At 61.7% G+C, this 22,141-nt stretch overlaps 1 protein-coding gene across 1 annotated transcript in view; it reads left to right on the top strand.

Annotated features, from left to right (window-relative positions):
- Positions 1-22,141, top strand: part of ITPR1 (inositol 1,4,5-trisphosphate receptor type 1) — a 175,272-nt gene that overhangs the window by 76,524 nt on the left and 76,607 nt on the right. The window contains exons 11-28 of the mRNA XM_054729485.1: positions 215-310; positions 4,542-4,696; positions 5,404-5,503; positions 6,884-7,044; positions 7,754-7,895; positions 8,468-8,626; positions 10,841-11,013; positions 12,447-12,566; positions 13,394-13,588; positions 15,135-15,386; positions 16,280-16,421; positions 17,138-17,291; positions 18,186-18,373; positions 18,818-18,956; positions 19,661-19,715; positions 20,594-20,759; positions 21,074-21,244; positions 21,597-21,662. Of these exons, the coding sequence (XP_054585460.1) occupies positions 215-310; positions 4,542-4,696; positions 5,404-5,503; positions 6,884-7,044; positions 7,754-7,895; positions 8,468-8,626; positions 10,841-11,013; positions 12,447-12,566; positions 13,394-13,588; positions 15,135-15,386; positions 16,280-16,421; positions 17,138-17,291; positions 18,186-18,373; positions 18,818-18,956; positions 19,661-19,715; positions 20,594-20,759; positions 21,074-21,244; positions 21,597-21,662 (2,634 nt within the window). The remainder of the gene's footprint in view (positions 1-214; positions 311-4,541; positions 4,697-5,403; positions 5,504-6,883; positions 7,045-7,753; positions 7,896-8,467; positions 8,627-10,840; positions 11,014-12,446; positions 12,567-13,393; positions 13,589-15,134; positions 15,387-16,279; positions 16,422-17,137; positions 17,292-18,185; positions 18,374-18,817; positions 18,957-19,660; positions 19,716-20,593; positions 20,760-21,073; positions 21,245-21,596; positions 21,663-22,141) is intronic.

Here is a 22,141-nt window from a genome sequence, read left to right as displayed (position 1 = left end):
TTCCTGATGCTGACGCAGGTCCTCAGAACCACCGACCTCTTGACTGCAGCCGCTCCCGTGGCCGGGAGACGCGGTGTCCCGGGAGATGTATCGCCAGCGTTTCCGCGTGTCGGGGCGTGTTAGCTGGTCGATGTCCCGGCTGGACTGTGATGTGTGCGCGATGTCCTGGCGTGGCTGACCCTTCTCGCACCCTGACCGCCTCCCCCTCTTCCAGGTGGTGCAGCACGACCCGTGCCGGGGCGGCGCCGGGTACTGGAACAGCCTCTTCCGGTTCAAGCACCTGGCCACCGGGCACTACTTGGCCGCGGAGGTGAGTGGCAGCCGGGGCTTCCTCCCTCCCGCACCCGGGCAGGTCCTGCACACACCTTGCTCCTTCTCCTGCCTCTGTTTCCTCCGGCCTCCTTTCCCTGCGACCGGACAAGAGAAGGCAGCATAACGGTGGTTACAGGCCTAGTACTTCACACCGAGTTCCACCAAGATGTGGGGAGACCGTGAGCCAGCAGGCAGTGCCGTCCTGGGGGCGTGACGGACGGCGTGGTGCCGGCAGTGACGATGCTGCTACGAGAGTAGATTAAAAAAATAACAATGCTAGTCTGGGTGTAGGACTGTTGTTCCGTTTTGCTCGTTCACACTGCTCTCCCCACATCTCCCCCCGCCCCACTCCTGACGGGAATGACCAAGGCACACTGTAGCCGGCCGCATTGAGACACGGTTGGCTCCGTGAGCGCCTGGTTCTCGGGGCGTTCACGACGTACCCAGGACCTCATCATCTACTTAGGAGAAGCCAGCGTCGGAGAAGTGGCGGGAAGGGTTTGAAGAAAGGCAGCTCGGTGTCCACGGGCAGGAGTTTACCTCGTAATGTTCGTGCCGCGTTGAGGAGCCTGCCATCCTCCCGGGCGACAGCTGTCGCGTTTCACTCTGATCTGCCCAACGTGTAGGATGCATGCTCGCATCCGGTCCCAGGCGTACATCAGACGACACCCCGCTGCCCGGGGCCGGCGGAGGGGCTGCTCAGAGATTCTCGGGGGGCCTGGCCCACAGCTGACCCGAATCTCAGGCCCCCCGCCCCCTGGGAGCCCGACGGGCGCACGAACTGGTGGCTTTGAAATATGCGAGCACCGAGGGTCAGACTAAATGAACACGGAGCCTCAGGGCCGCTCACCCGGCTCGGCCAAGGTCGGCGGGGCTCGCGTGCCTCCCGAGGCCGCAGACGTCTTATTTCTCAGTGAAGTGAGCAGGCTGGTCCGTGCCCGGGCCAGCGGGTCCGCCGGTGTCTCGGGCTTCTCACGGCTGTTCTGCTAGCGAGTTCGTGCTCTGCTCTCCATGCCCGAGTGCCGGCCGTCGGTGGCGGGAGGTTGTCCGTGCGTGTCGTGCACCTGTGGCGTGGCCTGCACCTGTGGCGTGACGTGCACCTGTGGCGTGGCGTGCTCCTGTGACGTGTGTCGTTGTGGCATGCTGGTTTCGTGAACAGAGGGAAGGGACGCGTCCTCCGCTGCTGAGCGACGCCCGCAGGCCTTGGCGTCTCCCACGAGTGGGGCCGAGCCCGTGAGAAACCGGCGGGTGTTTTAATTTCCCGATGATTCTTTCCCATCAGGTAGACCCTGAGTTTGAGGAAGAATGCCTGGAGTTTCAGCCCCCAGTAAGTATGGGCGAGGCCGCGTGTCCTGCCCCCATGGAAGGAACTGCCCCTGTGGTCGCCGGGTGCCTGGGACGGGGACGCCTCCGGCTGCCAACAGGAGGGTCTTGTCTGTGCTTCCCTTGAGGGCACTCATGCCTCCTGTGTCCTGATTGGTTCACGAGACTGTCCGTCACGATGCCCTTGGTGGGCTTCCTCAGAGGGTCTCCCCTCTGAGTCGGGAAGTTTCCCACGGCTCTGGGAAGTCTCCTAGGCGGGAGAGGTGACGGCCCCTGCAGAAGGCGGCCTTTTACAAACAAGGTCCTGTTGCCGTTGACCTTGACCTGTCACTCATGCAGCATTTCCAAGGAGCGCGTGGGCGGGGTGGGCGGCGTCACTTATTCTGTGGCGTTAAACCCGCCGTCTGAGCCGACGCCCCTTGTCCCGCCGCGGTTCCTGCTCCTGAGAGTCAGGCGTGGACGTGAGAACGTGGGTAGGAATCACGATGCTGTGATGCCGGCTGGATCTTTCTCTGGAGGCGGTTTTGCCCGTCGGTCCTGGCGTGAATTCCTGGTCTTTGTGCTGCCCTCGCGGGGGCAGCGTGCGGTCCCCGGAGGTTACTGGGTGTCGCGCAGCGAGGTCTGAGGTGCAGGAGTCTGTGACAGAGGGCAAGGCGGGACAGTGTTGAGGTAGCGCGCCCCGCGCTCAGACGCTGTGTGCTGTGTGACTCGGCACCACCTGCTTTCCCTCTCTGAGCCTCCGCTCCCTCGCTGCAGCTGTGGGGCGCCCTGGCCGTAGGACCCGGCGGGCTGTGCAGGTGGAGGGCCCGAGGGAGCTCTCAGGAAGCGGCGCTTTGGAAGTTACAGGACCGCTGGCGTCTCGGCCGCCTGTCCCCCAGTCCCCTGGGTGGCTCGGCCCGAGCGGAGGCGTTAGGGCGGCCCTCGCGGTCTGCGTGTGGCAGATGAGGACGCAGACAGCGGTCCTGGCGGTCCCGGCTCGTCCGCGTCTCAGGTCCTCCCAGAGTGCAGGCCTGTCCCCTCTGCCTTGCTCCCCCGTCGGCGGCAGGCCGGCTGCAGACCTGGGACCCTGCTCCGGGGGCTCTGGCTGCTGTGTGGGCGGGCCCCCAGGTGGCGGGGGGTGGGGTGGGGGGTTGTGGGGCTCGCAGGCATTGGCGTTGGCAGGTCCGGCACCTCCCCGCTCTCGGGGCGTGGGAACAGGTGGTCACGGCGGAGAGGAAGCCTCGCGTTCTGCTCCCGGCCCCGTGTGTCCTCACACTGGCCTCAGGCCTGTGCTTGGCCTGGGACCTGCCTCTGCTTTGTCACTTGCTCTCGACCTTCTACATCGGGGCCACAGGCTGGGTGCCAGGGGGGAGAAAAAGGACCCCCGAGGCTGGCAGGTCTCTGAGGGCCTTCTGCAGTGTGCCTGTCCTCCCACCAGGGGGCGAGCGCCGACCGCACACGGAGAATGCGGCTGCCCCCAGCCTGTGCCCAGACAAGGGACTCCGGCCGAAGGGCCCATCGGCCTGTAGCGCCTCCCGTGTCGTGTCGTGTCTCCCACCAGAATCGGGTGGTTTACCGGGGAAGTGGCGCGGGAACTCTGCAGGCGCCGCAGCCGATTCAGAGTCCTTCCTCCTGAAGGGAGCGCAGCTTGGGGAGGTGCGGGCTCTCGCTGACTCTCAGGTTCCTGCGGGTGGAATCGCGAGTCCTGGGTTTGTTCCGGGACCCACGCGGCATTAGCGACTGGAGAGGAGGAGGACCCAGAGGTCTGGGTACAGAAGCAGCATTTTTCCCTTTAGCAGACAGAAGTGGGGGCTGCAGAGGCGCTGAGAAAGGGGACTGTGGCCGCAGTCCCCGCATCAGGCCAGGGGGCTGTCTCCCAGCTCTCCTCTGCCCTAGACCCCTCCCCTCCACCCCGACTCGACTCGGAGAGGAGCAGGCGCTTAGGGACAGACACGCTCCCGGTCGGCGCAGGCACAGCGGTCCTCCTGCGAGGACACCATAACCGTAGTTACAAACAAGCCCACGCAGCCAGGCGCCCAGAGCGACCTCGCGAGCACGGCCTCCTGCGGGGGGCGCTGGGCGGGCGCCTTCGGAGGCAGTGGGCTGTGTCTAGCCTCTCAGGGGCTTTCGTCATCGGCCATCGGCCTTCACCGGCCACTTTCTTCCGTCCCGGACGGACCCTGACGGAGCCAGAGGCCCTCCCCGCTTGGTCGTGGGTGGCCTTCTATGGTTGACAGCAAACGGCCGTTCTTTCCGGGGTTCGCCTGACCCTCAGGTGATGGCCGTGGTCTACCTGGGATCACTGCTCACCAACACTCGGGCCCAGGTCTCTTTTTTTTAAAATATATTTTTATTGATTCAGAGGGGAAGGGAGGGGGAGGGAGAGAGAGAAACATCAATGAGAGAATCATGGACAGGCTGCCTCCTGCACGCCCCCCACTGAGGATGAGCCCGCAACCCGGGCATGTGCCCTGACTGAGAATCGAACCGTGACCTCCTGGTTCATAGACCGAAGCTCAACCCCTGAGCCACGCCGGCCGGGCAGGGTCCTGGTGTTTTTACTTCATTTCCCTCCTGTCTCTGCGAGGCAGTCTCACTGTGGTCCCCACCGTGGCCTGTCCCCCGGCCCCCGGGACGCGTTTCTCAAGCTGCCGCTCTGCCGGCCGCTGGTGCCGGATCGGCCTGGCGGTCTGGGCCCCGGGGCGCTCTGCCCTCAGACCCCGAGGTCGAAACATCGCTGTTGCAACCCCAGGAGGGAGAGCGAGGCTGCTCTCCGCGTGGATGTCGGCGCCCGTCTTGTGTGACCGCCGTGACGCCGTGCCTTTCCTGCCGCGGTCACGCGCGCCTGGCGGCTCCCCCTCCTGGGCCCGGGCCCTGCTGTGAGCGGGGGTCTGCACGCGGCGCCCTGACCCCAGGCCTCTCCTCAGGCGGACCCCGACCAGGACGCCTCCCGAAGCAGGCTGCGCAACGCCCAGGAGAAGATGGTGTACTCGCTGGTGTCCGTGCCCGAGGGCAACGACATCTCCTCCATCTTCGAGCTGGACCCCACCACCCTCCGCGGCGGCGACAGCCTGGTCCCCAGGTGTGGGCCGTCCCTGTGGCCTGGCGGGGTCTTGGAGTCTTTCTGGAAGGTTCCGTACAGGGGCTGGTGAAGGACTGCTCCCACTGTCCACTGAATGGCGGCTGAATTATTTTTATTTATTTTTATTTTTGCTCGCCATTGCACCTTCTTGGTGGTTGGACAGGAAGTGCTGTGTTAGGTCGACAGGCCAGACCGGAAGGTCGCGTGGCTCGGCCTCTCCTGTCCTCTTCCTCCTCCCAAAGCCGAGAGGTCTCCTGGCGAACTGGATAAAGCATTTAAAGAAATCCCAGAAGGGGGACTATTTGAAGTTCGCTGAGGGCAAAGTAAATTCTACTTCCAAGTCAGACCAGTCTCTGGTCACCTGACTACGTTGAGCCCAGCGCTGCTGCATCAGGGGCGCGCGGGGGGGATAACGGGGTGAACCAGGTGCCGAGTGCGCGCTGTGTCCTGGGGTTCGTCCCACAGGAGCCCCCGGGGGACAGGGCTCCCTTCGCCCCTTTAAAGGCGGAGAAACGGAGGCGCAGGGAGAGGACGCAGCTCCCTCAGGCGGCGCGTCCCACCGGAGCCCCGCGGCTCGTGTTTAAGCCGATAGGGGTGCTCGGGCCTCGGGCTCCGCGCAGCGTTGCCGCCGGGTTATTTCGACAGACGGTGCTCTCGCCGGGCAGCGGAGAACCTCACTGGCCCTGCCCCGCCCTCCTTCCCTCCAGGAACTCCTACGTGCGGCTGCGCCACCTGTGCACCAACACCTGGGTCCACAGCACCAACATCCCCATCGACAAGGAGGAGGAGAAGCCTGTGATGCTGAAGGCAAGTCCCAGCCCCCAGCCCCCCAAGCCCTCTCCCCCTCCCGCTGCCGGGGCTCCTCAGGGAGGAAGGGGCTGGGGTTCTGCTGCTCCGGCAAGAGCGTGGTCACGGGCAGCCGGAGGCGTGGTCACGGCAGCCGGGGGCGTGGTCACGGTAGCCGGGGGCGTGGTCACGGCAGCCGGGGGCGTGGTCACGGCATCCGTGGGCGTGGTCACAGCGGCCGTGGGCGTGGTCACGGCAGCCGGGGGCGTGGTCAGGGGCAACCGGGGGCGTGGTCAGGGGCAACCGGGGGCGTGGTCATGGCAGCCGGGGGCGTGGTCACGGCAGCCGGGGGCGTGGTCACGGGCAGCCTGTAGCGTGATGATGGCGCTCTCTGAGGGCCCGGCTAGAGCGAGCCCCAGCTTCTGAAATAACCAGAAGCTTTCCTCCCTCCCACGGGCTCTGCCCGGAGGTCGAGCATTGGTCGGATCTCATGTCTGTGTGGACGGTGCTGGGGGAAGGTCTGCTTGTGCCTTGAGGTCCATCAGATCCCGGCTGACTGCCCAGCCTTGCTTATTTCTTTATTCCTGTGGACGTAACTATGCAGGCTTATTTCTAGAAAGATCTCCCAGCCGCTTTACTGCCTCTCCCTGAAGCCCCCCTCTCCCTCCGTGCCTTCTCCAGAACCGCAGAGAAGAAATGCACAAACATGCGGTTTTCTTGTTAAAATTGGAATGCTACCTGCATCTTTTTGGGGGCAGTTCTACTTTTTTTTATTTTTATTTTTTAAATATATTTTATTGATTTTTTACAGAGAGGAAGGGAGAGGGATAGAGAGCTAGAAACATCGATGAGAGAGAAACATCGACCAGCTGCCTCCTGCACACCCCCCACTGGGGATGTGCCCGCAACCAATGTACATGCCCTTGACCGGAATCGAACCTGGGACCTTTCAGTCCGCAGACTGACACTCTATCCACTGAGCCAAACCGGTTTCGGCGTACTTTTAGGAACATTTTTGGGGGATGTAGAAAAGTGGGGAGAGGGGTGCCGTGCCCAACCCTGTGACACTGTGACGTGGAGCCACGAGTGAGCGTCTTGCCCATTTGCTTTTCCCGTGACCTTGTAACCCGTGTTGGATCCCGGTCTCCCGTGCTCCCTGCAGCCCATGAAGCTGCCAGTGGGGGGCGCTCTTTCCCGCCTCCCTGGCCCCTGAGCACCCGTCTCCAGGGGTAACCATGGAGCGACCTGGGGCCTTTGTGCCAGGTGTTTTCCCGTCTAGCTGAGTGTCTGCCGGGCAGCTCCTGCGTTGCGGGTTGCCCAGTGTCCCGTGAACGCGGTGTGTGATGTCACCTCTGAGGGGGTCTCGTCCCGAGGCCGCCACGGAGACCCCGTGTGTTGCAGATCGGCACCTCGCCCGTGAAGGAGGACAAGGAGGCGTTCGCCATCGTGCCGGTTTCCCCGGCCGAGGTCCGGGACCTGGACTTCGCCAACGACGCCAGCAAGGTGCTGGGCTCCATCGCGGGGAAGCTGGAGAAGGGCACCATCACGCAGAACGAGAGGAGGTGAGGGCGGGCTCCCGGGCAGCGCCCTCCCCGGCCTCCCGGGCCCTCGCAGGTCCCTGGGGAGAGAGCGTGTGAACGCGGCGTGTGAGAGCGGCAGGTCTCAGCTTTGTGGGCGGATCAGCCTGTGATTTTCAAGACATCGTCTCCTTTGAATTCATTCTCTCTCTTTTTTAAAAAAGTATATTTTTATTGATTTTAGAGAGGAAGGGAGACGGGGAGAGAGATAGAAACACCAGTGATGAGAGAGAATCATGAATCGGCTGCCTCCTGCACACCCCACACTGGGGATGGAGCCCGCACCCCGGGCATGTGCCCTGACTGGGAATTGAACCAGTGACCTCCTGGTTCACAGGTCAATGCCCAACCACTGAGCCACACCGGCTGGGTGCATTCTCTCTTTTGAAAGTCTCTGAAGCTGTCAAGATCCTCTCTCTGTCTCCGGCTCCGTCTCGGGAAACGTCGGGGCTTGAGGTTCCTCTGCGATAGTCTGAGGGCGCGTAGTCTGTGAAGGTGGCAATCCTCCGTGGACACGCCTGTGTCATTATCTCTGTGTCACTCGGGTCAGTGACTGGCCTCGTGGTCAGTCCCGAGGATACTGGGAGGGGGTCTGCGTCTGTGGACTGGTCCTCAGGCCTGGACCTCACAGCAGTGCCCAGTGGTTTGCTGGCCATCGAGCCCCTCCCCGGTCTGACGGCCCCTCTGCCCCCAGGTCGGTGACCAAGCTGCTCGAGGACCTGGTGTACTTCGTCACCGGGGGCACCAACTCCGGCCAGGACGTGCTGGAGGTGGTCTTCTCCAAGCCCAACCGCGAGCGGCAGAAGCTGATGCGGGAGCAGAACATCCTCAAGCAGGTGGGCGGCCCGGGGCCGTGGGGCTGGAACGGCGAGAAGCCGGTGGGGTCGTGGTCTGGGAGGGACAAAGGTGGGGGAGGGACTGATGTGAGGGAGACGGAGACGTCCAATCAGGGGCCTCGTGCAGGGCTGGGGGTCGGCCTGTAGCCCAGGTACGTGCCCTTGGCCGGGAACCCTGAGGGCGACACATCAGTGTGCGGGCTGGTGCCCTAACCACTTGGCAACACCGGCCAGGGTGGTGTGTTCTTCTGTTTGACTGATGAAGAAACCAGGTCTCCTTGATCGGCCGCTGGGAAGGCGTGCGGGGTGTGACCTCAGCCTAGACCCCCCACACCCCAGTCTGTCCTGGTGACGGCACCCTAACGCCGCCCTTCCCAGGGCTGGAGGTCTGCGGGTCCGGGCGGGCTGGACTCGCGAGCCCCGGGCCCTGGGTGGAGGGACGCGGTGTCCGGCCGTGGCTGCGTGTGGACAGTCTTCCCGTGTCGTCCAGCCGACCTGGCGTTCCCTTGGTTCCCGACGGGCGGCTGGCTGACACCGGACGGCGGCGCTGTTTGCTTTCTTCTCGCACCCAGATCTTCAAGCTGCTGCAGGCGCCGTTCACCGACTGCGGGGACGGCCCGATGCTGCGGCTGGAGGAGCTGGGCGACCAGCGGCACGCCCCGTTCCGGCACATCTGCCGGCTCTGCTACCGGGTCCTCCGGCACTCGCAGCAGGACTACAGGAAGAACCAGGTGAGCGCGGGGCAGCGGCTCCTCCGGGGTCCCCGCTCTCCGGGAGCTCCACGGGGCACATGCACAGTTTTTAAAAGATATTTTTATTGATTTCTGAGAGGAAGGGATGGGGAGAGAGAGACATCAGTGATGAGAGTCCAGCTGCCTCCCGCACGCCCCACACTCGGGATCAAGCCCACAACCCGGGCATGTGCCCTGGCCGGGAATCGAACCCTGACCTCCTGGTTTGTAGGTTGATGTTCAACCCCTGAGCCACCCGGCCGGGCATGTGTGCGTTTCTTTGACGCTGGAGAACAGTTCGTTGTTCAGTTTGCTCTTGGAAAGGAAACCGAGTTTTTGTGAGCCTGGGAAGATGGAGTTGAGTCCTGAAGAAGGAAACCTGAGAATTTCCCTCTGCAGCCATCTTGCGAGGCCCCCCCCCCCTTTTTAATATTGATTTCAGAAAGGAAAGGAGAGGGAGAGAGAGAGAAACATCAGTGATGAGAGAGCATCATTGATCGGCTGCCTCCTGCACGCCCCCTACTGGGGATTGAGCCCACAACCCTGGGCATGTGCCCTTGACCAGAATCGAACCCGGGACCCTTCAGTCTGCAGGCTGATGCTCTATCCACTGAGCCACAGCAGCCGGGCCGAGGTCGCCCTTTCTGACATGGGTGGTGTGTTCTCAGTAGTTCTGACCGCGTGGTCCTTTAAGGCTTCGAACGTGATGCCAGGTGCTTGTACTTGAGGTGCTGGACGTGGGGACGGGCCAGGTCCCCGTGGGGCCGAGCTGGACGGTGGGGGGTTTCGGCCCGCCGCTCGGCATGGCGCGCAACGTAAAACTTAGGAATTCCTTATTTTCTGAAATGTTCCATATGATGTTTCTGGACCGTGGTGCACCCAGGCCACGGAAGGTGCGGAGAGCAGGATCTCGGATCCGGGGACACTGTCGCTCCGGGACGGTGCTTTCGTAACCGACTCACAGCTCTCGTGTTTAAGCCTCGACTGCCCTGGGTCTGGCCTTGGGATCTGAATTCTTCTCTGTCGTTCATGGTTTTTGTTTTGTCGTCATAAAGAGTGTTGGTCCTTAGCAAAGCAAAGCCCCACGGGGTTAGATACAAGCTTGTTAGCAAGGATTCCTAAACGGTCGGCGGCCGGCGCTGTGGTGTAGACGTGAAGCCCCGTGTGCCGAGGGCGCCGTGGGCATCGCCTGACAGGGGGCCGCTGGCGCTGGGGTGGCTTCCGGCCCCGCCCGGCGTGGCCACCACGTGGGGCCGAAGAGGTTTATCCTGCTCGGTCTCCAGCTCCCCGTGAGGAGCCTCGGGGCCCGTGTGCCCAGGGCAGCGAGCCCGCCCACGAGGAGGCTGGCCCGTCCCCGGGGCCACGTGCCAGCCGGCGGCAGCTTGTCCCGAAGACTCACTGCTCCCCCCGCAGCCTGTTGAGGGGGGCCTGGGAGGCCCCGTTCGCCGCGTTCACCCTGAGCACGTTCCAGGATTTTGAGCTGAATTTTAAAAAGGGGGAGGCTGGTTTTATAAATAAAAAATTTAAAAATGGGGGTGGCAGGGCGCTTCAGTTTGGAGCCGGCACTGCGTCTGTGGGGCCCGAGACGTGTTTGCGTAGAAACTAATGCTCGGAAGCGGCTTCCTCGAGTTTGCAATGTCTCCTGGGCTGTGCTGTCCGATCCCCAAAGAGAGGGTCCTTCCTGCCGTTAAAGGGGTGTTTTCCCCTCAGACCACAAAGAGGGGACTAGAAACCCCGTCTTCCTCGGCCCAGAGCCGCGGGGCCCCGTTCAATCCCCTTCAATCAGGGGTGAAACCAGAGCTGAAACACAGCTCTCGACCTTTTAGACCAGGCGTCCTCAAACTACGGCCCGCGGGCCACATGCGGGTGTTTTTGCCGTTTTGTTTTTTTACTTCAAAATAAGGTATGTGCAGTGTGCATAGGAATTTGTTCATAGTTTTTTTAAACTATAGTCCGGCCCTCCAGCGGCCTGAGGGACAGTGAACTGGCCCCCTGTTAAAAAGTTTGAGGACCCCTGTTTAGAGAAATACGTCACGTCAGGACGTGGGGCATTTTGCTGAATCCCTTTTGCAGGGCAGATTGAGGGGACCCGGGCCGAGGGCGCAGTGGCGGGGAGGTGCCGGTCGCGCCCCGGGGCAGGCGTCCCCACGCGGGATGCCGCGGCCGGTGCTCTGGGCTCCCCCGTGCCCCGCGCTGACCCCCCCTCCCTCCTAGGAGTACATCGCCAAGCAGTTCGGCTTCATGCAGAAGCAGATCGGCTACGACGTGCTGGCCGAGGACACCATCACCGCCCTGCTGCACAACAACCGCAAGCTGCTGGAGAAGCACATCACCGCGGCCGAGATCGACACCTTCGTCAGCCTCGTGCGCAAGAACCGGGAGCCCAGGTGCGGCCGGCATGGTCCCCGCGGGGTCCCGGAGCTGTGCCCGGCCTGCCTTCCGTCTTGGCAGGGGCCCAGCAGACCCGGCTGCGTCGTGCGGAGGACGTGGGCCTGGGAGGAGGGAGGCCTGGGCAGCCAGCGGGGGGCCTGGCCGCCCTCCGAGCTGACGGATTGGGGGGGCGGGAAGGTGTGTGTGGAACCTCCGTGGGGATGGGAACTCGATGGGGAGGGTGCCCGAAGTACCGGCCGGAGTCGTGCTCAGCAGTGACCTGCTGGCCTGTCCGTCACCCGTTAGCACCGGTTATCAGTCCGAGCCCCCTCCCCAGTCCCACCAGCAGAGTCTTTGGCGAGCTTGGCTGCCCCTGGAGTGTTTCTGGTGGCATCATGTCCCGTAGAATCCCGTCTCCTCGCACTGCTCTCCCCTCCCCACTCTCGTCCCTCCTCTCCCTCCTGTGAGAGCCTCACACCAGCGACGTGTGAGTGTGTGCAGGGTGGGCGTCACACATGACCCCCTTGAACAGCTGAGCGTGTTGTTGAAAAATGACTCCTCCCGCCCATAAAAATAACAGTTTTAAAAAAATATTTTTATTGCTCTCAGAGAGGAAGAGAGAGGGAGAGAGAGATAGAAACATCAGTGATGAGAGAGATTTATGGATTTGCTGCCTCCTGCACGCCCCACACTGGGGATCAAACCTGCAGCCTGGGCATGTGCCCTGACCGGGCATCGAACCATGACCTCCTGGTTCATAGGTCAATGCTCAATCACTGAGCCATGCCGGCCGGGCAAAAAACCACCTTTTATGGAGCATTCTCCTGGGCCAGGGAGTGAGCCAATGACGCCTTTCACACCCATTATCTCACTGAATCCTTGGACGCACCCTCCGAGGTCACACGTTACCCTTTTCTGTGGACGGGGAAACCGAGGCACAGAGCGGTGAAGTGATTTCCCTGGGGGACGGTACAAATGAGGACGTATCAAACAAGAATCATGCTGGGGCCCTGACCGGTTTGGCTCAGTGGATAGAGCGTCGGCCTGCGGACTCAAGGGTCCCAGGTTCGATTCCGGTCAGGGGCATGTACCTTGGTTGCGGGCACATCCCCAGTAGGGAGTGTGCAGAGGGCGGCTGATTGATATTTCTCTCTCATCGATGTTTCTAACTATCCCTCTCCCTTCCTCTCTGTGAAAAATCAATGAAATATATTTAAAAAAAAAAAAAAAAAGAATCACGCTGGGGGTGCACTCAGCGCCTCGTCCCCACCACCCCGGGGCCACTCTTCCCTCCGTCCTCCTCTCCGGCGGCGCCGTGGGCACTGGCACCCAGACCCGAAATCTCACCTCTCCTGCCACCGCGCGTCGGATCTGTCCCCGCGAGGGACCGGGCTCCCCGAGCCGCACCCGCTCCGCGCACAGGACACGCGTGTCGCTCTCTCTCCTGCAGGTTCTTGGATTACCTGTCTGACCTGTGCGTGTCCATGAACAAGTCCATCCCGGTGACCCAGGAGCTCATCTGCAAAGCGGTGCTCAACCCGACCAACGCCGACATCCTCATCGAGACCAAGTGCGTGGGGGGCGGAGGCCAGTGGCTCGGGGGGCTGCGCGTGTGGGCGGCAACGCCGAACCCCGGTTCTGCAGACGGGTCTGCCGTGGGCCAGCCGGCGTCACTTTACACGCCGGCTTCAAAGCCACGCTAGCGCACCTGGGAGCATTCGACACACGCGTGGTTTAATTTTAAGAGTCGGAAGTCCTGGGAGTATGATCATCCGTTTTAAGTGTTAGAGGAGGTGACAGTTCGGTGTCGATGGAAATCCGTGTTGGGAAAGGTGTTTAAGGGATCGCTGCCCAAAGGGGTTCACTGGTCCAGAGGCATCTGGGTTAATAGCAGTGACTCATTGTTGGGAAGGAGCGTTTCCCGAGAAGTATAGGGCCAGGAATGTGGACAAGGTTGTGTTTTAAATCCCAAAGCTAAGTTATGCCCGGAATCGGTGATTTCTGTTTGCTTGTTGCTCATGTGTAACATACTATTGGGTTCGGGCTAATGCCGGGCTTGCCAACCTTGGCATCTTCCCGTTGGGGCCGAATAATTGCCGCGGGGTCGGTCCGTGTGTTGTAGGGTGTTGGCATCCCTGTCTACCCTCCCCGCCCGTGGTGCCTCCTCCCACTCCTCACGGCAAACGAAAGGTCTCGGGCACCGCCGGTCACCTGGCTGGGAGCCGGGGGGTAAAGCGTGTGCAGAAGCTGGTGTTCGGCCCTCTGGTGGTTCCGCCCGCGGCGGGAGAAGCTGCTTTCTGGGTCGTCACGTGAAGCCCCGAGCCACGGCCTCGCTGCGGTCGGTGGGAGATTGGCGAGGTTCCCGCCTGACGCCTGTCCCGCCCGTTCCTTCCCCAGGCTGGTCCTTTCCCGCTTCGAGTTCGAAGGGGTGTCCTCGGGGGAGAGCGCCCTGGAGGCGGGCGAGGACGAGGAGGAGGTGTGGCTGTTCTGGAGGGACAGCAGCAAGGAGATCCGCAGCAAGAGCGTGCGGGAGCTGGCGCAGGACGCCAAGGAGGGCCAGAAGGAGGACCGCGACGTGCTCAGCTACTACCGGTGAGCGCTGGCCGGGGCGGCGGCATCCGTCGGCGCTGGTTGGTGGTCACGCGGGCGATCGCAGGCGCCCTCGGGCGTCCAGCACGAAGACCATGCCGTTGAGACGTTGCGCGTGAGGGTTCGGCCACGCCTGCACGGCCATGGCATCTGGCGAGGCCGGGTCAGAAGACGCACGTGAGCTGGCGTCACTGGTGCAGGTGCTCCGTGACCAGCCTTTCGCGGTAGCGAAGAGGCCTGCTGCCTGGGTTCGCACCCGGCCTCGCTGCTCGTTCGCTTTTTCACGTTGGTCAACTTATAAGTCTCTCTGTGCCCCAATATCTCCCTTTACAAAAGAAAGTTTTCAGAGAGAGAGGAAGGGAGAGAAACATCAACGAGAGAGAACATCGATCGGCTGCCTCCTGCACGCCCCCTGCTGGGGATCGAGCTCACAACCCAGGCATGTGCCTCGACCGGGAATCACACCCACAATCCTTAGCAGAGAGAGCAGAGAAGAGTGTGTGTGTGTGTGTGCACATTTTATCTGTATCTACACAGACGTCTGTTTCTCTATCAGTCTATAGCATACATGTTCGTTAGACTCTACGCGGACATGTAACAAGAGCCATGAGTTCCCATCGGTGCTTAGGTTCCATCTCGGCACCGCAGGGTTATTCCAGAGCCTTCGCCCCTTGTCCGACGGGGAGACACCTGGAGTCGTCCGGGCTTTACCTGTGGGCTCAGTGGGCACCCCGCCGTCACCTCCTCCTGCGTCCCGGCTCTCAGGCCACCCCAAGTGAAGGGAAGGGAAAGGAAAAGAAGGGAAGGAAAGATGCTAGAGCAGGTAGAGCCGGCAGTTTCTGGGCTCGGCTATGGCCCGTAGTCTGGATCCGGTGGTCAGTCGGAAGCCTGTATTTGCTCCGTGGAAGCTGATGGCTTCCTTCTTTCACGTTACATGTATGTTTATTCTTTTAATGCATGACGAGCCTTCTCCCGAGAATGAGAAACGGTGCCTCACGGTCAAGTTTGGGAGTTAACAGGTCGCGCGAGATCGGATGAGGAAGGAAGCAAAAGGCGTTGTGAGGTGCCCCTGTGGTTTACACCACGTTTCAATGTGTGTGAGAGTCAAAGAGGAGACGTACGTGAGACCCTAAAGGTATTAGAACGTCGCTGATGAGACTCGCACGGGCGATATTGTCACCTTTTCCTACGTGGTCTCTGACCTATGGAATGGAAACGCAGCTGCAGAAGTAGACAACCATTTTCATCCCGACATCTCCCCCCTATTTGTTTTATAAAATAAACGTGGCAGATGGAACCAGGTAGTCACGTCATCCCTCCTGCTGAGCAGGGGGCACGTGTGACGGCTGGCCTGGCTTCCCCTGCCCTGCCCCGTGAGGTCCAGGCCCGGACTCTGGTGTACGGAGCCGTTTAGGGGTGTGGATGTGTGAGTCCCCAGGCCACACGTCGCTGCTGTGAAACCCGGGGCCACGCGGACTGTCCTGCCGTGTACCCCGCTCATCCTCAGTGATTTCGGGGCGTGAGCTCCGTGTCGTTTCCTTCCCTCCAGGTACCAGCTGAACCTCTTCGCCAGGATGTGTCTGGACCGCCAGTACCTGGCCATCAACGAGATCTCCGGCCAGCTGGACGTGGACCTCATCCTGCGCTGCATGTCGGACGAGAACCTGCCCTACGACCTGAGGGCCTCCTTCTGTCGCCTCATGCTCCACATGCACGTGGACCGAGACCCGCAGGAGCAGGTCACGCCCGTGAAGTACGCCCGCCTCTGGTCCGAGATCCCCTCGGAGATCGCCATCGATGAGTGAGTGGCCTCTTCGCCTTGGCCCCGCCCCTCTTCGCCTAGTCCCCGCCCCTCTGCCTTGTCCCCGCCCCTCTTCTCCTAGTTCACTTCCCTCTTCATCTAGTCCACTTCCCTCTTCACCTAGTCCCCGCCCATCTTCACCTAGTCCCCGCCCCTCTTCACCTAGTCCACTTCCCTCTTCACCTAGTCCACTTCCCTCTTCACCTAGTCCCTGCCCATCTTCACCTAGTCCCCGCCCCTCTTCACCTAGTCCCCGCCCCTCTGCCTTGTCCCCGCCCCTCTGCCTTGTCCCCGCCCCTCTTCGCCTTGTCCCCGCCCCTCTTCACCTAGACCACTTCCCTCTTCACCTAGTCCACTTCCCTCTTCGCCTTGTCCCCGCCCCTCTGCCTTGTCCCCGCCCCTCTTCACCTAGTCCACTTCCCTCTTTGCCTTGTCCCCGCCCCTCTGAACCTTGTCCCCATCCTGACCCGCGGGCTCCCTTCAGCCTCATGTTCATGCTGTTCCGTGTAATAAACCACATGTGGTCCCGTTAAGTCTCGTCAACCACACACAACAGATGAAGTTACCTTTTCTAAGCTTAACATAAAACGGAGGGCAAAGATGATTTCTTCAGAATGTAGAAGATGGCACGATTGTATTTTTATATCTTGCTCATCTCTCTTACTCAACAAATAACTGTGTCCACGTGCCGCCGGTGGGAGTCTACCGGTAGGAACCAGGACACTGTCTGCCCGCTAGCGGGGAGAGAGAAAGGACTAAGAGAGAGAGAGGTCTGGTGACAGGGGCTCCGGGGAAATAAAGCTGGGGAGGATGGGGGTGTGGGGGCGCGGTTCGCTCAGCGGCGGGCCGGCCTCCCTGGGCGGCGCCGAAACCCTCTCGCTCCTCCCCGCCAGCTATGACAGCAACGGGGCCTCCAAAGATGAAATTAAGGAGAGGTTCGCGCAGACCATGGAGTTCGTGGAGGAGTACCTCCGGGATGTGGTGTGTCAGAGGTTCCCCTTCTCGGATAAGGAGAAGAACAAGCTGACGTTCGAGGTAACTCGGAGGGTGATCTGGTGTCTCGCCGGCTCCTCCTCGCCGCCGTCTTTCTGCGGGGTGGAGAGGAGACGGTTCACATTTCCCCCACGGTCCTTGGGTTTTGTCACAGAAAGGGTTCGGCTCGGTTTTGTTCCCACATAAAGTGGGTGCCCGCCCCCGGCCGCCGCTGGCCTTGCTCCCCGGGGAAATGCGCAGGTGACTGAGGCGTGCGGGGAGGGGAGACCTGAGGACTCGGTACATGACCCTGTTAAAGACGACGGGACGGAGCACCGTGCTCGGTCTGCCGCAGGGACCCCCCCCTCCCCCCCCCCCTCCGGACGTCACCCGGGTTCCCGTGGGGTCGGCGTGCTTCTCTGCGTGACGCTTGGCCTTTGAGGAGGTGTGTCTGCGAGGCCACAGGCTGCAGTCCGTGCCCCTGTCGAGGGGGACTCGCTCGCCCCGGGCCGTCTTGGGGGGTCTACACAGACCCACCGACGAGGCCCACTCTCATGAGCTAGTTCTCAGAGCAGAGCAGTCGCTCTGCAGGTTTTCGTTTGTTATATCTTCTTCCTGAGGAAGCAAAGTGAGATTCGATCAGAAATTGTAAGCGAGACGTACGTCTCATCGTGAGGAAGGCGGGACTCGGGCGTTGACGAGCTGGTTGGTGTACAGTGGACCCGGAAGACACGGTATTTAATGCCACCTCCCCGCCCCCCTCTCTTTTCATACGATAGGTTGTAAACTTAGCGAGGAATCTCATCTACTTTGGTTTCTACAACTTCTCTGACCTCCTGCGATTAACCAAAATCCTCCTGGCCATCCTGGACTGCGTGCACGTGACCACCATCTTCCCCATCAGCAAGATGGCGAAGGGAGAAGAGAACAAAGGTGCGGGGTGGGGGTGGGGGGCGCTGAGCCAGGAGTGGCTGCGTGGCTCCAGGGCAGCCTTCACCCGGGTGTCCTGTCCTTTCTTTTTTAAAAAGTATTTTTTAATATATTTTCATTGATTTCAGAGAGGAAGAGGGAGGGAGAGAGAAATAGGAACATGAATGATGAGGGAGAATCACGGATCGGCTGCCTCCTGCACGCCCCACACTGGGGATCGAGCCCCCAACCTGGGCATGTGCTCTGACCGGGAATTGAACTGTGACCTCCTGTTCATGGGTCGATGCTCAACCCCTGAGCCACGCTGGCCTGGCCTTTCTTCTCGACTTTTCACTGCAAACATTTCAAATATAAAGAGAGAATAGTGCTTTAGACACCCAGAGACCCAAGCGTAGTCGGAGATGATGCACATTTTTGTGTTTCCTTTATGTTTATATGTGAGTTCCTGTGTATTCTGCGGAGCCATGTGAAGGGAGGTGGCCAGTCAAATGTGGCAGGTGGATTAGTTCACAAAATGCTCCTGTGGGGACTTCAGCCACGTGTCCCTACTCCCGGGCCCTAGTGCTCGATGGGCATTAACCTCAGGTCCCCAGGGTCCTGAGAATGGACCGGAACAGAGACGTGTTAAAGAGCGTGTCTGAGGGAGCTCATGGCCCATGTCAGGCCCCTCGGAGCGCTCTGTAGGGGCGTTGCCAGGACCGATGTCTGTCCCAGCCCCTCTGGGCAGTCACGTGATTCAGTCCATCCCCGGGGCTGGGGAGCTAAGGACCTAGGAAGGGGTCATGACCCAGGTCTGTCCGGCCCCTCTGGGCAGTCACGTGATGCGGTCCATCCCTGGGGCCCGGGAGCTGAGGACCCAGGACGGGGTCATGACCCAGGTCTGTCCGGTCCCTCCAGGCAGCAACGTGATGCGGTCCATCCACGGGGTCGGGGAGCTGATGACCCAGGTGGTGCTGCGGGGAGGGGGCTTCTTGCCCGTGACCCCCATGGCCGCCGCCCCCGAAGGCAACGTGAAGCAGGCGGAACCAGAGAAGGAGGACATCATGGTCATGGACACCAAGCTGAAGATCATCGAGATCCTGCAGGTAGCCCTCCGCCCGAGGTGCAGGGCGTGTGGGCGGCGGCCCCCGGGATGGGGCTGCCTTTGGGGAAGGGGATGGCGGTAAACGCCCGGCTCAGCCTCAGGTGGCACTGAGGGGCCAGCCTCCCCCCCCCCCACGTGCCCGGGCCCCTCCAGGGTCGCATTCCGTGCCTGCTGACACAGGTGATGTTGGTGGAGGCGGGAGAGGGACGTACAGGCCGGCGGCTAAGTCGGCTGCCGGATGCTGAAGTCGGCACTAAAGCCGAGGGGCTGCCCACACCAGCCTGAGGCTGCGGTGACCTGAAGTCCACGCCCAACGCTGGGCTCGCTCGGCGCTCACGGTGACTGATGCCGCGGCCCGCAGGCCCCGCCTGCCCAGCGGCCTGGCGACGGGTGGCAGGTGGCGCGCCCTGTGACCGATCTGTCCCGTTTCCGCTTGAACCTGCAGTTTATCTTGAACGTGAGGCTGGACTACAGGATCTCCTGCCTCCTGTGCATATTTAAGCGCGAGTTCGACGAGAGCAATTCCCAGACGTCGGAGGCGTCCTCGGGCAGCAGCAGCCAGGAGGCGCCCGGCAGCGTGCCCGGTGAGTGCGTCCGGGTCGGCGCCGGGCCGGGAGCACCGGTCCATTCAGGGCGTCTTAGACCCGGTCCATTCAGGGCGCTTAGACCCGGTCCATTCAGGGCGTCTCAGACCCGGTCCATTCAGGGCGTCTTAGAAAGAGGGGAAGGCGAGCATATTTGGGGGATTTTTGTATTTTGGACGAGATCCTAGGGTTCTTTGGGGCGGGGGGGGGGGGGGGGGGGGGGTGTTTGAAGGCGCCCAGAGCCTCCTGGGATGGGGCTCATTGCCTCCCTCCTGGGGGTCTGGTCCGAGACGGCCGCGGGTTCCAGTGTGTGGTTACGTGAAATGTAACCAAACAAAACACTCTCCCAGAAAACTTACCGCCCACCAGCAGCTTTTCCCGCCAACGGACGTGCTTCCTGCCCAGGAACTGGTGGTGAAGGGTCAGGCCGAGGTGGTGGCAGAAATAACCCCGTCCAGGCCTGAGCCCCTCGGCAGGAGGGCGACCCTGAGGGGTCACGGGGAGGGGGGTCCTGCAGTATCTAGAAAACCGGCCGAAGTGGGGGGCCCTGCACCGTGTGCCCGGGCCGAGCTGGCTCAGCCTCTGGCGGAAAGCTCTAGAAGACGCGAGGTTGACCGTGGGCAGGGAGGGGCAGGGCTCGGCGAGGTGGGCCGCGGCCCGTGCTCAGGCCGGCTGCGTCTGAGGCCCGTGCCCTGGTGTTGCAGGCGCTCTGGACTTTGAACACATTGAGGAGCAAGCGGAGGGCATCTTCGGAGGAAGGCGAGTACTTCCCCGTCCCTGCGTGGGGTGGTCCTGAGCCGGGGGTCGGGGCGGCGGGGGGGAAGGCCGGGGGCGGCCGGAGTCCAAGTCCTCTCACCGGCGCTCACGGCCCTTCCGCCCGGTGTGCTAGGAGAGCTCGGGCCTGGTGGAGGTGGTTTGGCTGCTCTCTTTGTGCTGCTTTTTTTTAAGAGATTGTCACTTTTTAAAAGTATGTTTTTATTGATTTTTAGAGAGAGAGAGGGAGAGAGAAACATCGGTGATGAGAGAGAATCATGGATCAGCTGCCTCCTGCACGCCCCCTACTGGGGATCGAGCCCTCAACCTGGCACGTGCCCTGAGCGGGAATCGAACCCGTGACCTCTTGGTTCCTGGGTTGCAGCTCAACCACGGAGCCACACCAGCCGAGCTCCCTTTGTAATTCTTAGTGCTCAGGTCAGAACGATTTTAGCTGGCCTGGGTTGTGTGTGTGTGTGTGTGTGTGTGTGTGTGTGTGTCCTGCTACCACTGAAAGGGTTTAAGGAGGTGACCCCCAATGCACACATCACAAGGTTTGGTTAAATGGCGGGAAATAGCGGCGAAAGGAAAAGGGGCCGACCCAGGCGAGTTGGCAACACCGTCCACTTCCGCTGTCCTCACGCTCACAGTGTAGTTAGGAAGAAACAGTTACTGTGTCCACGGAGCTAATTACGTCAGGTCACGTGGGGGAGACAGGTGCTGGACACCCAAGTGGCCGGGTGTCTGGGCCCATGGTGGGGGGGAGGGCAGGGGGCGGGGTATCTGGGCCTGCGGTGGGGGGACAGAGGTGTGGGGTGTCCGGCCCGCGGTGCGGGGAGCCAGGGCGTCTGTGGCTCAGCTGCCACTCCCCCCGCGGCCCGCAGTGAGGAGAACACGCCGCTGGACCTGGACGACCACGGCGGCAGGACCTTCCTCCGGGTCCTGCTGCACCTGACGATGCACGACTACCCGCCCCTGGTGTCCGGGGCCCTGCAGCTGCTCTTCCGGCACTTCAGCCAGCGGCAGGAGGTGCTGCAGGCCTTCAAGCAGGTAGTCCGCCGCCCGGCACGTGTGTGCCTGTGTGTGCACACGCATGTATGTGCATACACGAAGTATGGTGTGTACACGTTTTATTGTGAGCACACACATGTATGTGCATACACGAAGTATGGTGTGTGCGTGTGTGTATGTTTTATTGTGAGCACATGCGTTGGTGTGCATGTGTGAATTATGGTGCGTGCATGAGTGTGTGCACCTGTGTTTATGCAGGTGCGCGTGTGCATCTGCACATGTGTGTGCGTGCATGTGTGTGCGTGTGCGTGTGTGTGATCCGCTGTTGCCACTAATGGGCTGCATCCGTCCAGGTTCAGCTGCTGGTCACCAGCCAGGACGTGGACAACTACAAGCAGATCAAGCAGGACCTGGACCAGCTGCGGTCCATCGTGGAGAAGTCCGAGCTGTGGGTGTACAAGGGGCAGGGCCCCGACGAGGCCATGGACGGCGCGTCTGGGGAGAACGAGCACAAGAAGGCAGAGGTGGGTGAGGCCCCATGGCGCCCCCCACGGGGGTGGCCGGGCCCCGGAGCAGGGTCCCCTCCTCTGGCTCAGACGGACATGCAGACCGGGCCGTCCCAGACGGTCGGGCCCCTGGTCGCCGGTCTCCTCGGACCGAGCGCCGGAGCCCAGGCCTCCCTTTCAAACCTCGGGACAGGGCCACGCTCCCCGCTGTGTGGCCCGCCACCTCCCACGTCAGCCCAGTGACGGCCGTCAGAAGGGGGTGCGGGCGGCGGAGGGCGGGCAGACGCTGCAGCCCCCGTGGGGGTGCTGGCCCGGCGAACGCGCAGGCGCCCCGAGTGGCTGGAAGCACTCACGCCCCCTCTGGCCCTAGGAGGGGAACAGCACGGCCCCGAAGCACGAGAGCACGAGCAGCTACAACTACCGGGTCGTCAAGGAGGTGAGTGCGCCCCGGCGGCCGGCCCACGGTGCTCTCTCATCGTTGATGTTTCTCTCTCGCTCGCTCTCCCTTCCTCTCTGACATCAACAAAAATATATATTTTTAAAACACACACACACATATGTATAAAAAAAGAGAGCGCACCCTCGGAAGCTGCCCCACTGACTGTCAGATCCACGTCCCCTGGTGGTTCTGGACGTAGATTCCGTTTGATGCCACCCACAGGGCACCACCTGGTGGAGGCGTTCCCCCCGGGTGAGGCTTTTAATGTATTGGGGTCCCTTTGGCCTCCCTGCCCCCCACCCCCTGCCCCCACCCCCTGCAGTCTAGTTTTCTGAGGTTCTTCCTTTTTAAAAAATTACCTCCAGCCGAAACCGGTTTGGCTCAGTGGATAGAGCGTCGGCCTGCGGACTCAAGGGTCCCGGGTTCGATTCTGGTCAAGGGCATGTACCTTGGTTGCGGGCGCATCCCCAGTAGGG

This window comes from Eptesicus fuscus, chromosome 18 (genome assembly GCF_027574615.1).
Source record: "Eptesicus fuscus isolate TK198812 chromosome 18, DD_ASM_mEF_20220401, whole genome shotgun sequence".
NCBI lineage: Eukaryota > Metazoa > Chordata > Mammalia > Chiroptera > Vespertilionidae > Eptesicus > Eptesicus fuscus.
This window is presented reverse-complemented; position numbering and strand designations above follow the sequence as displayed.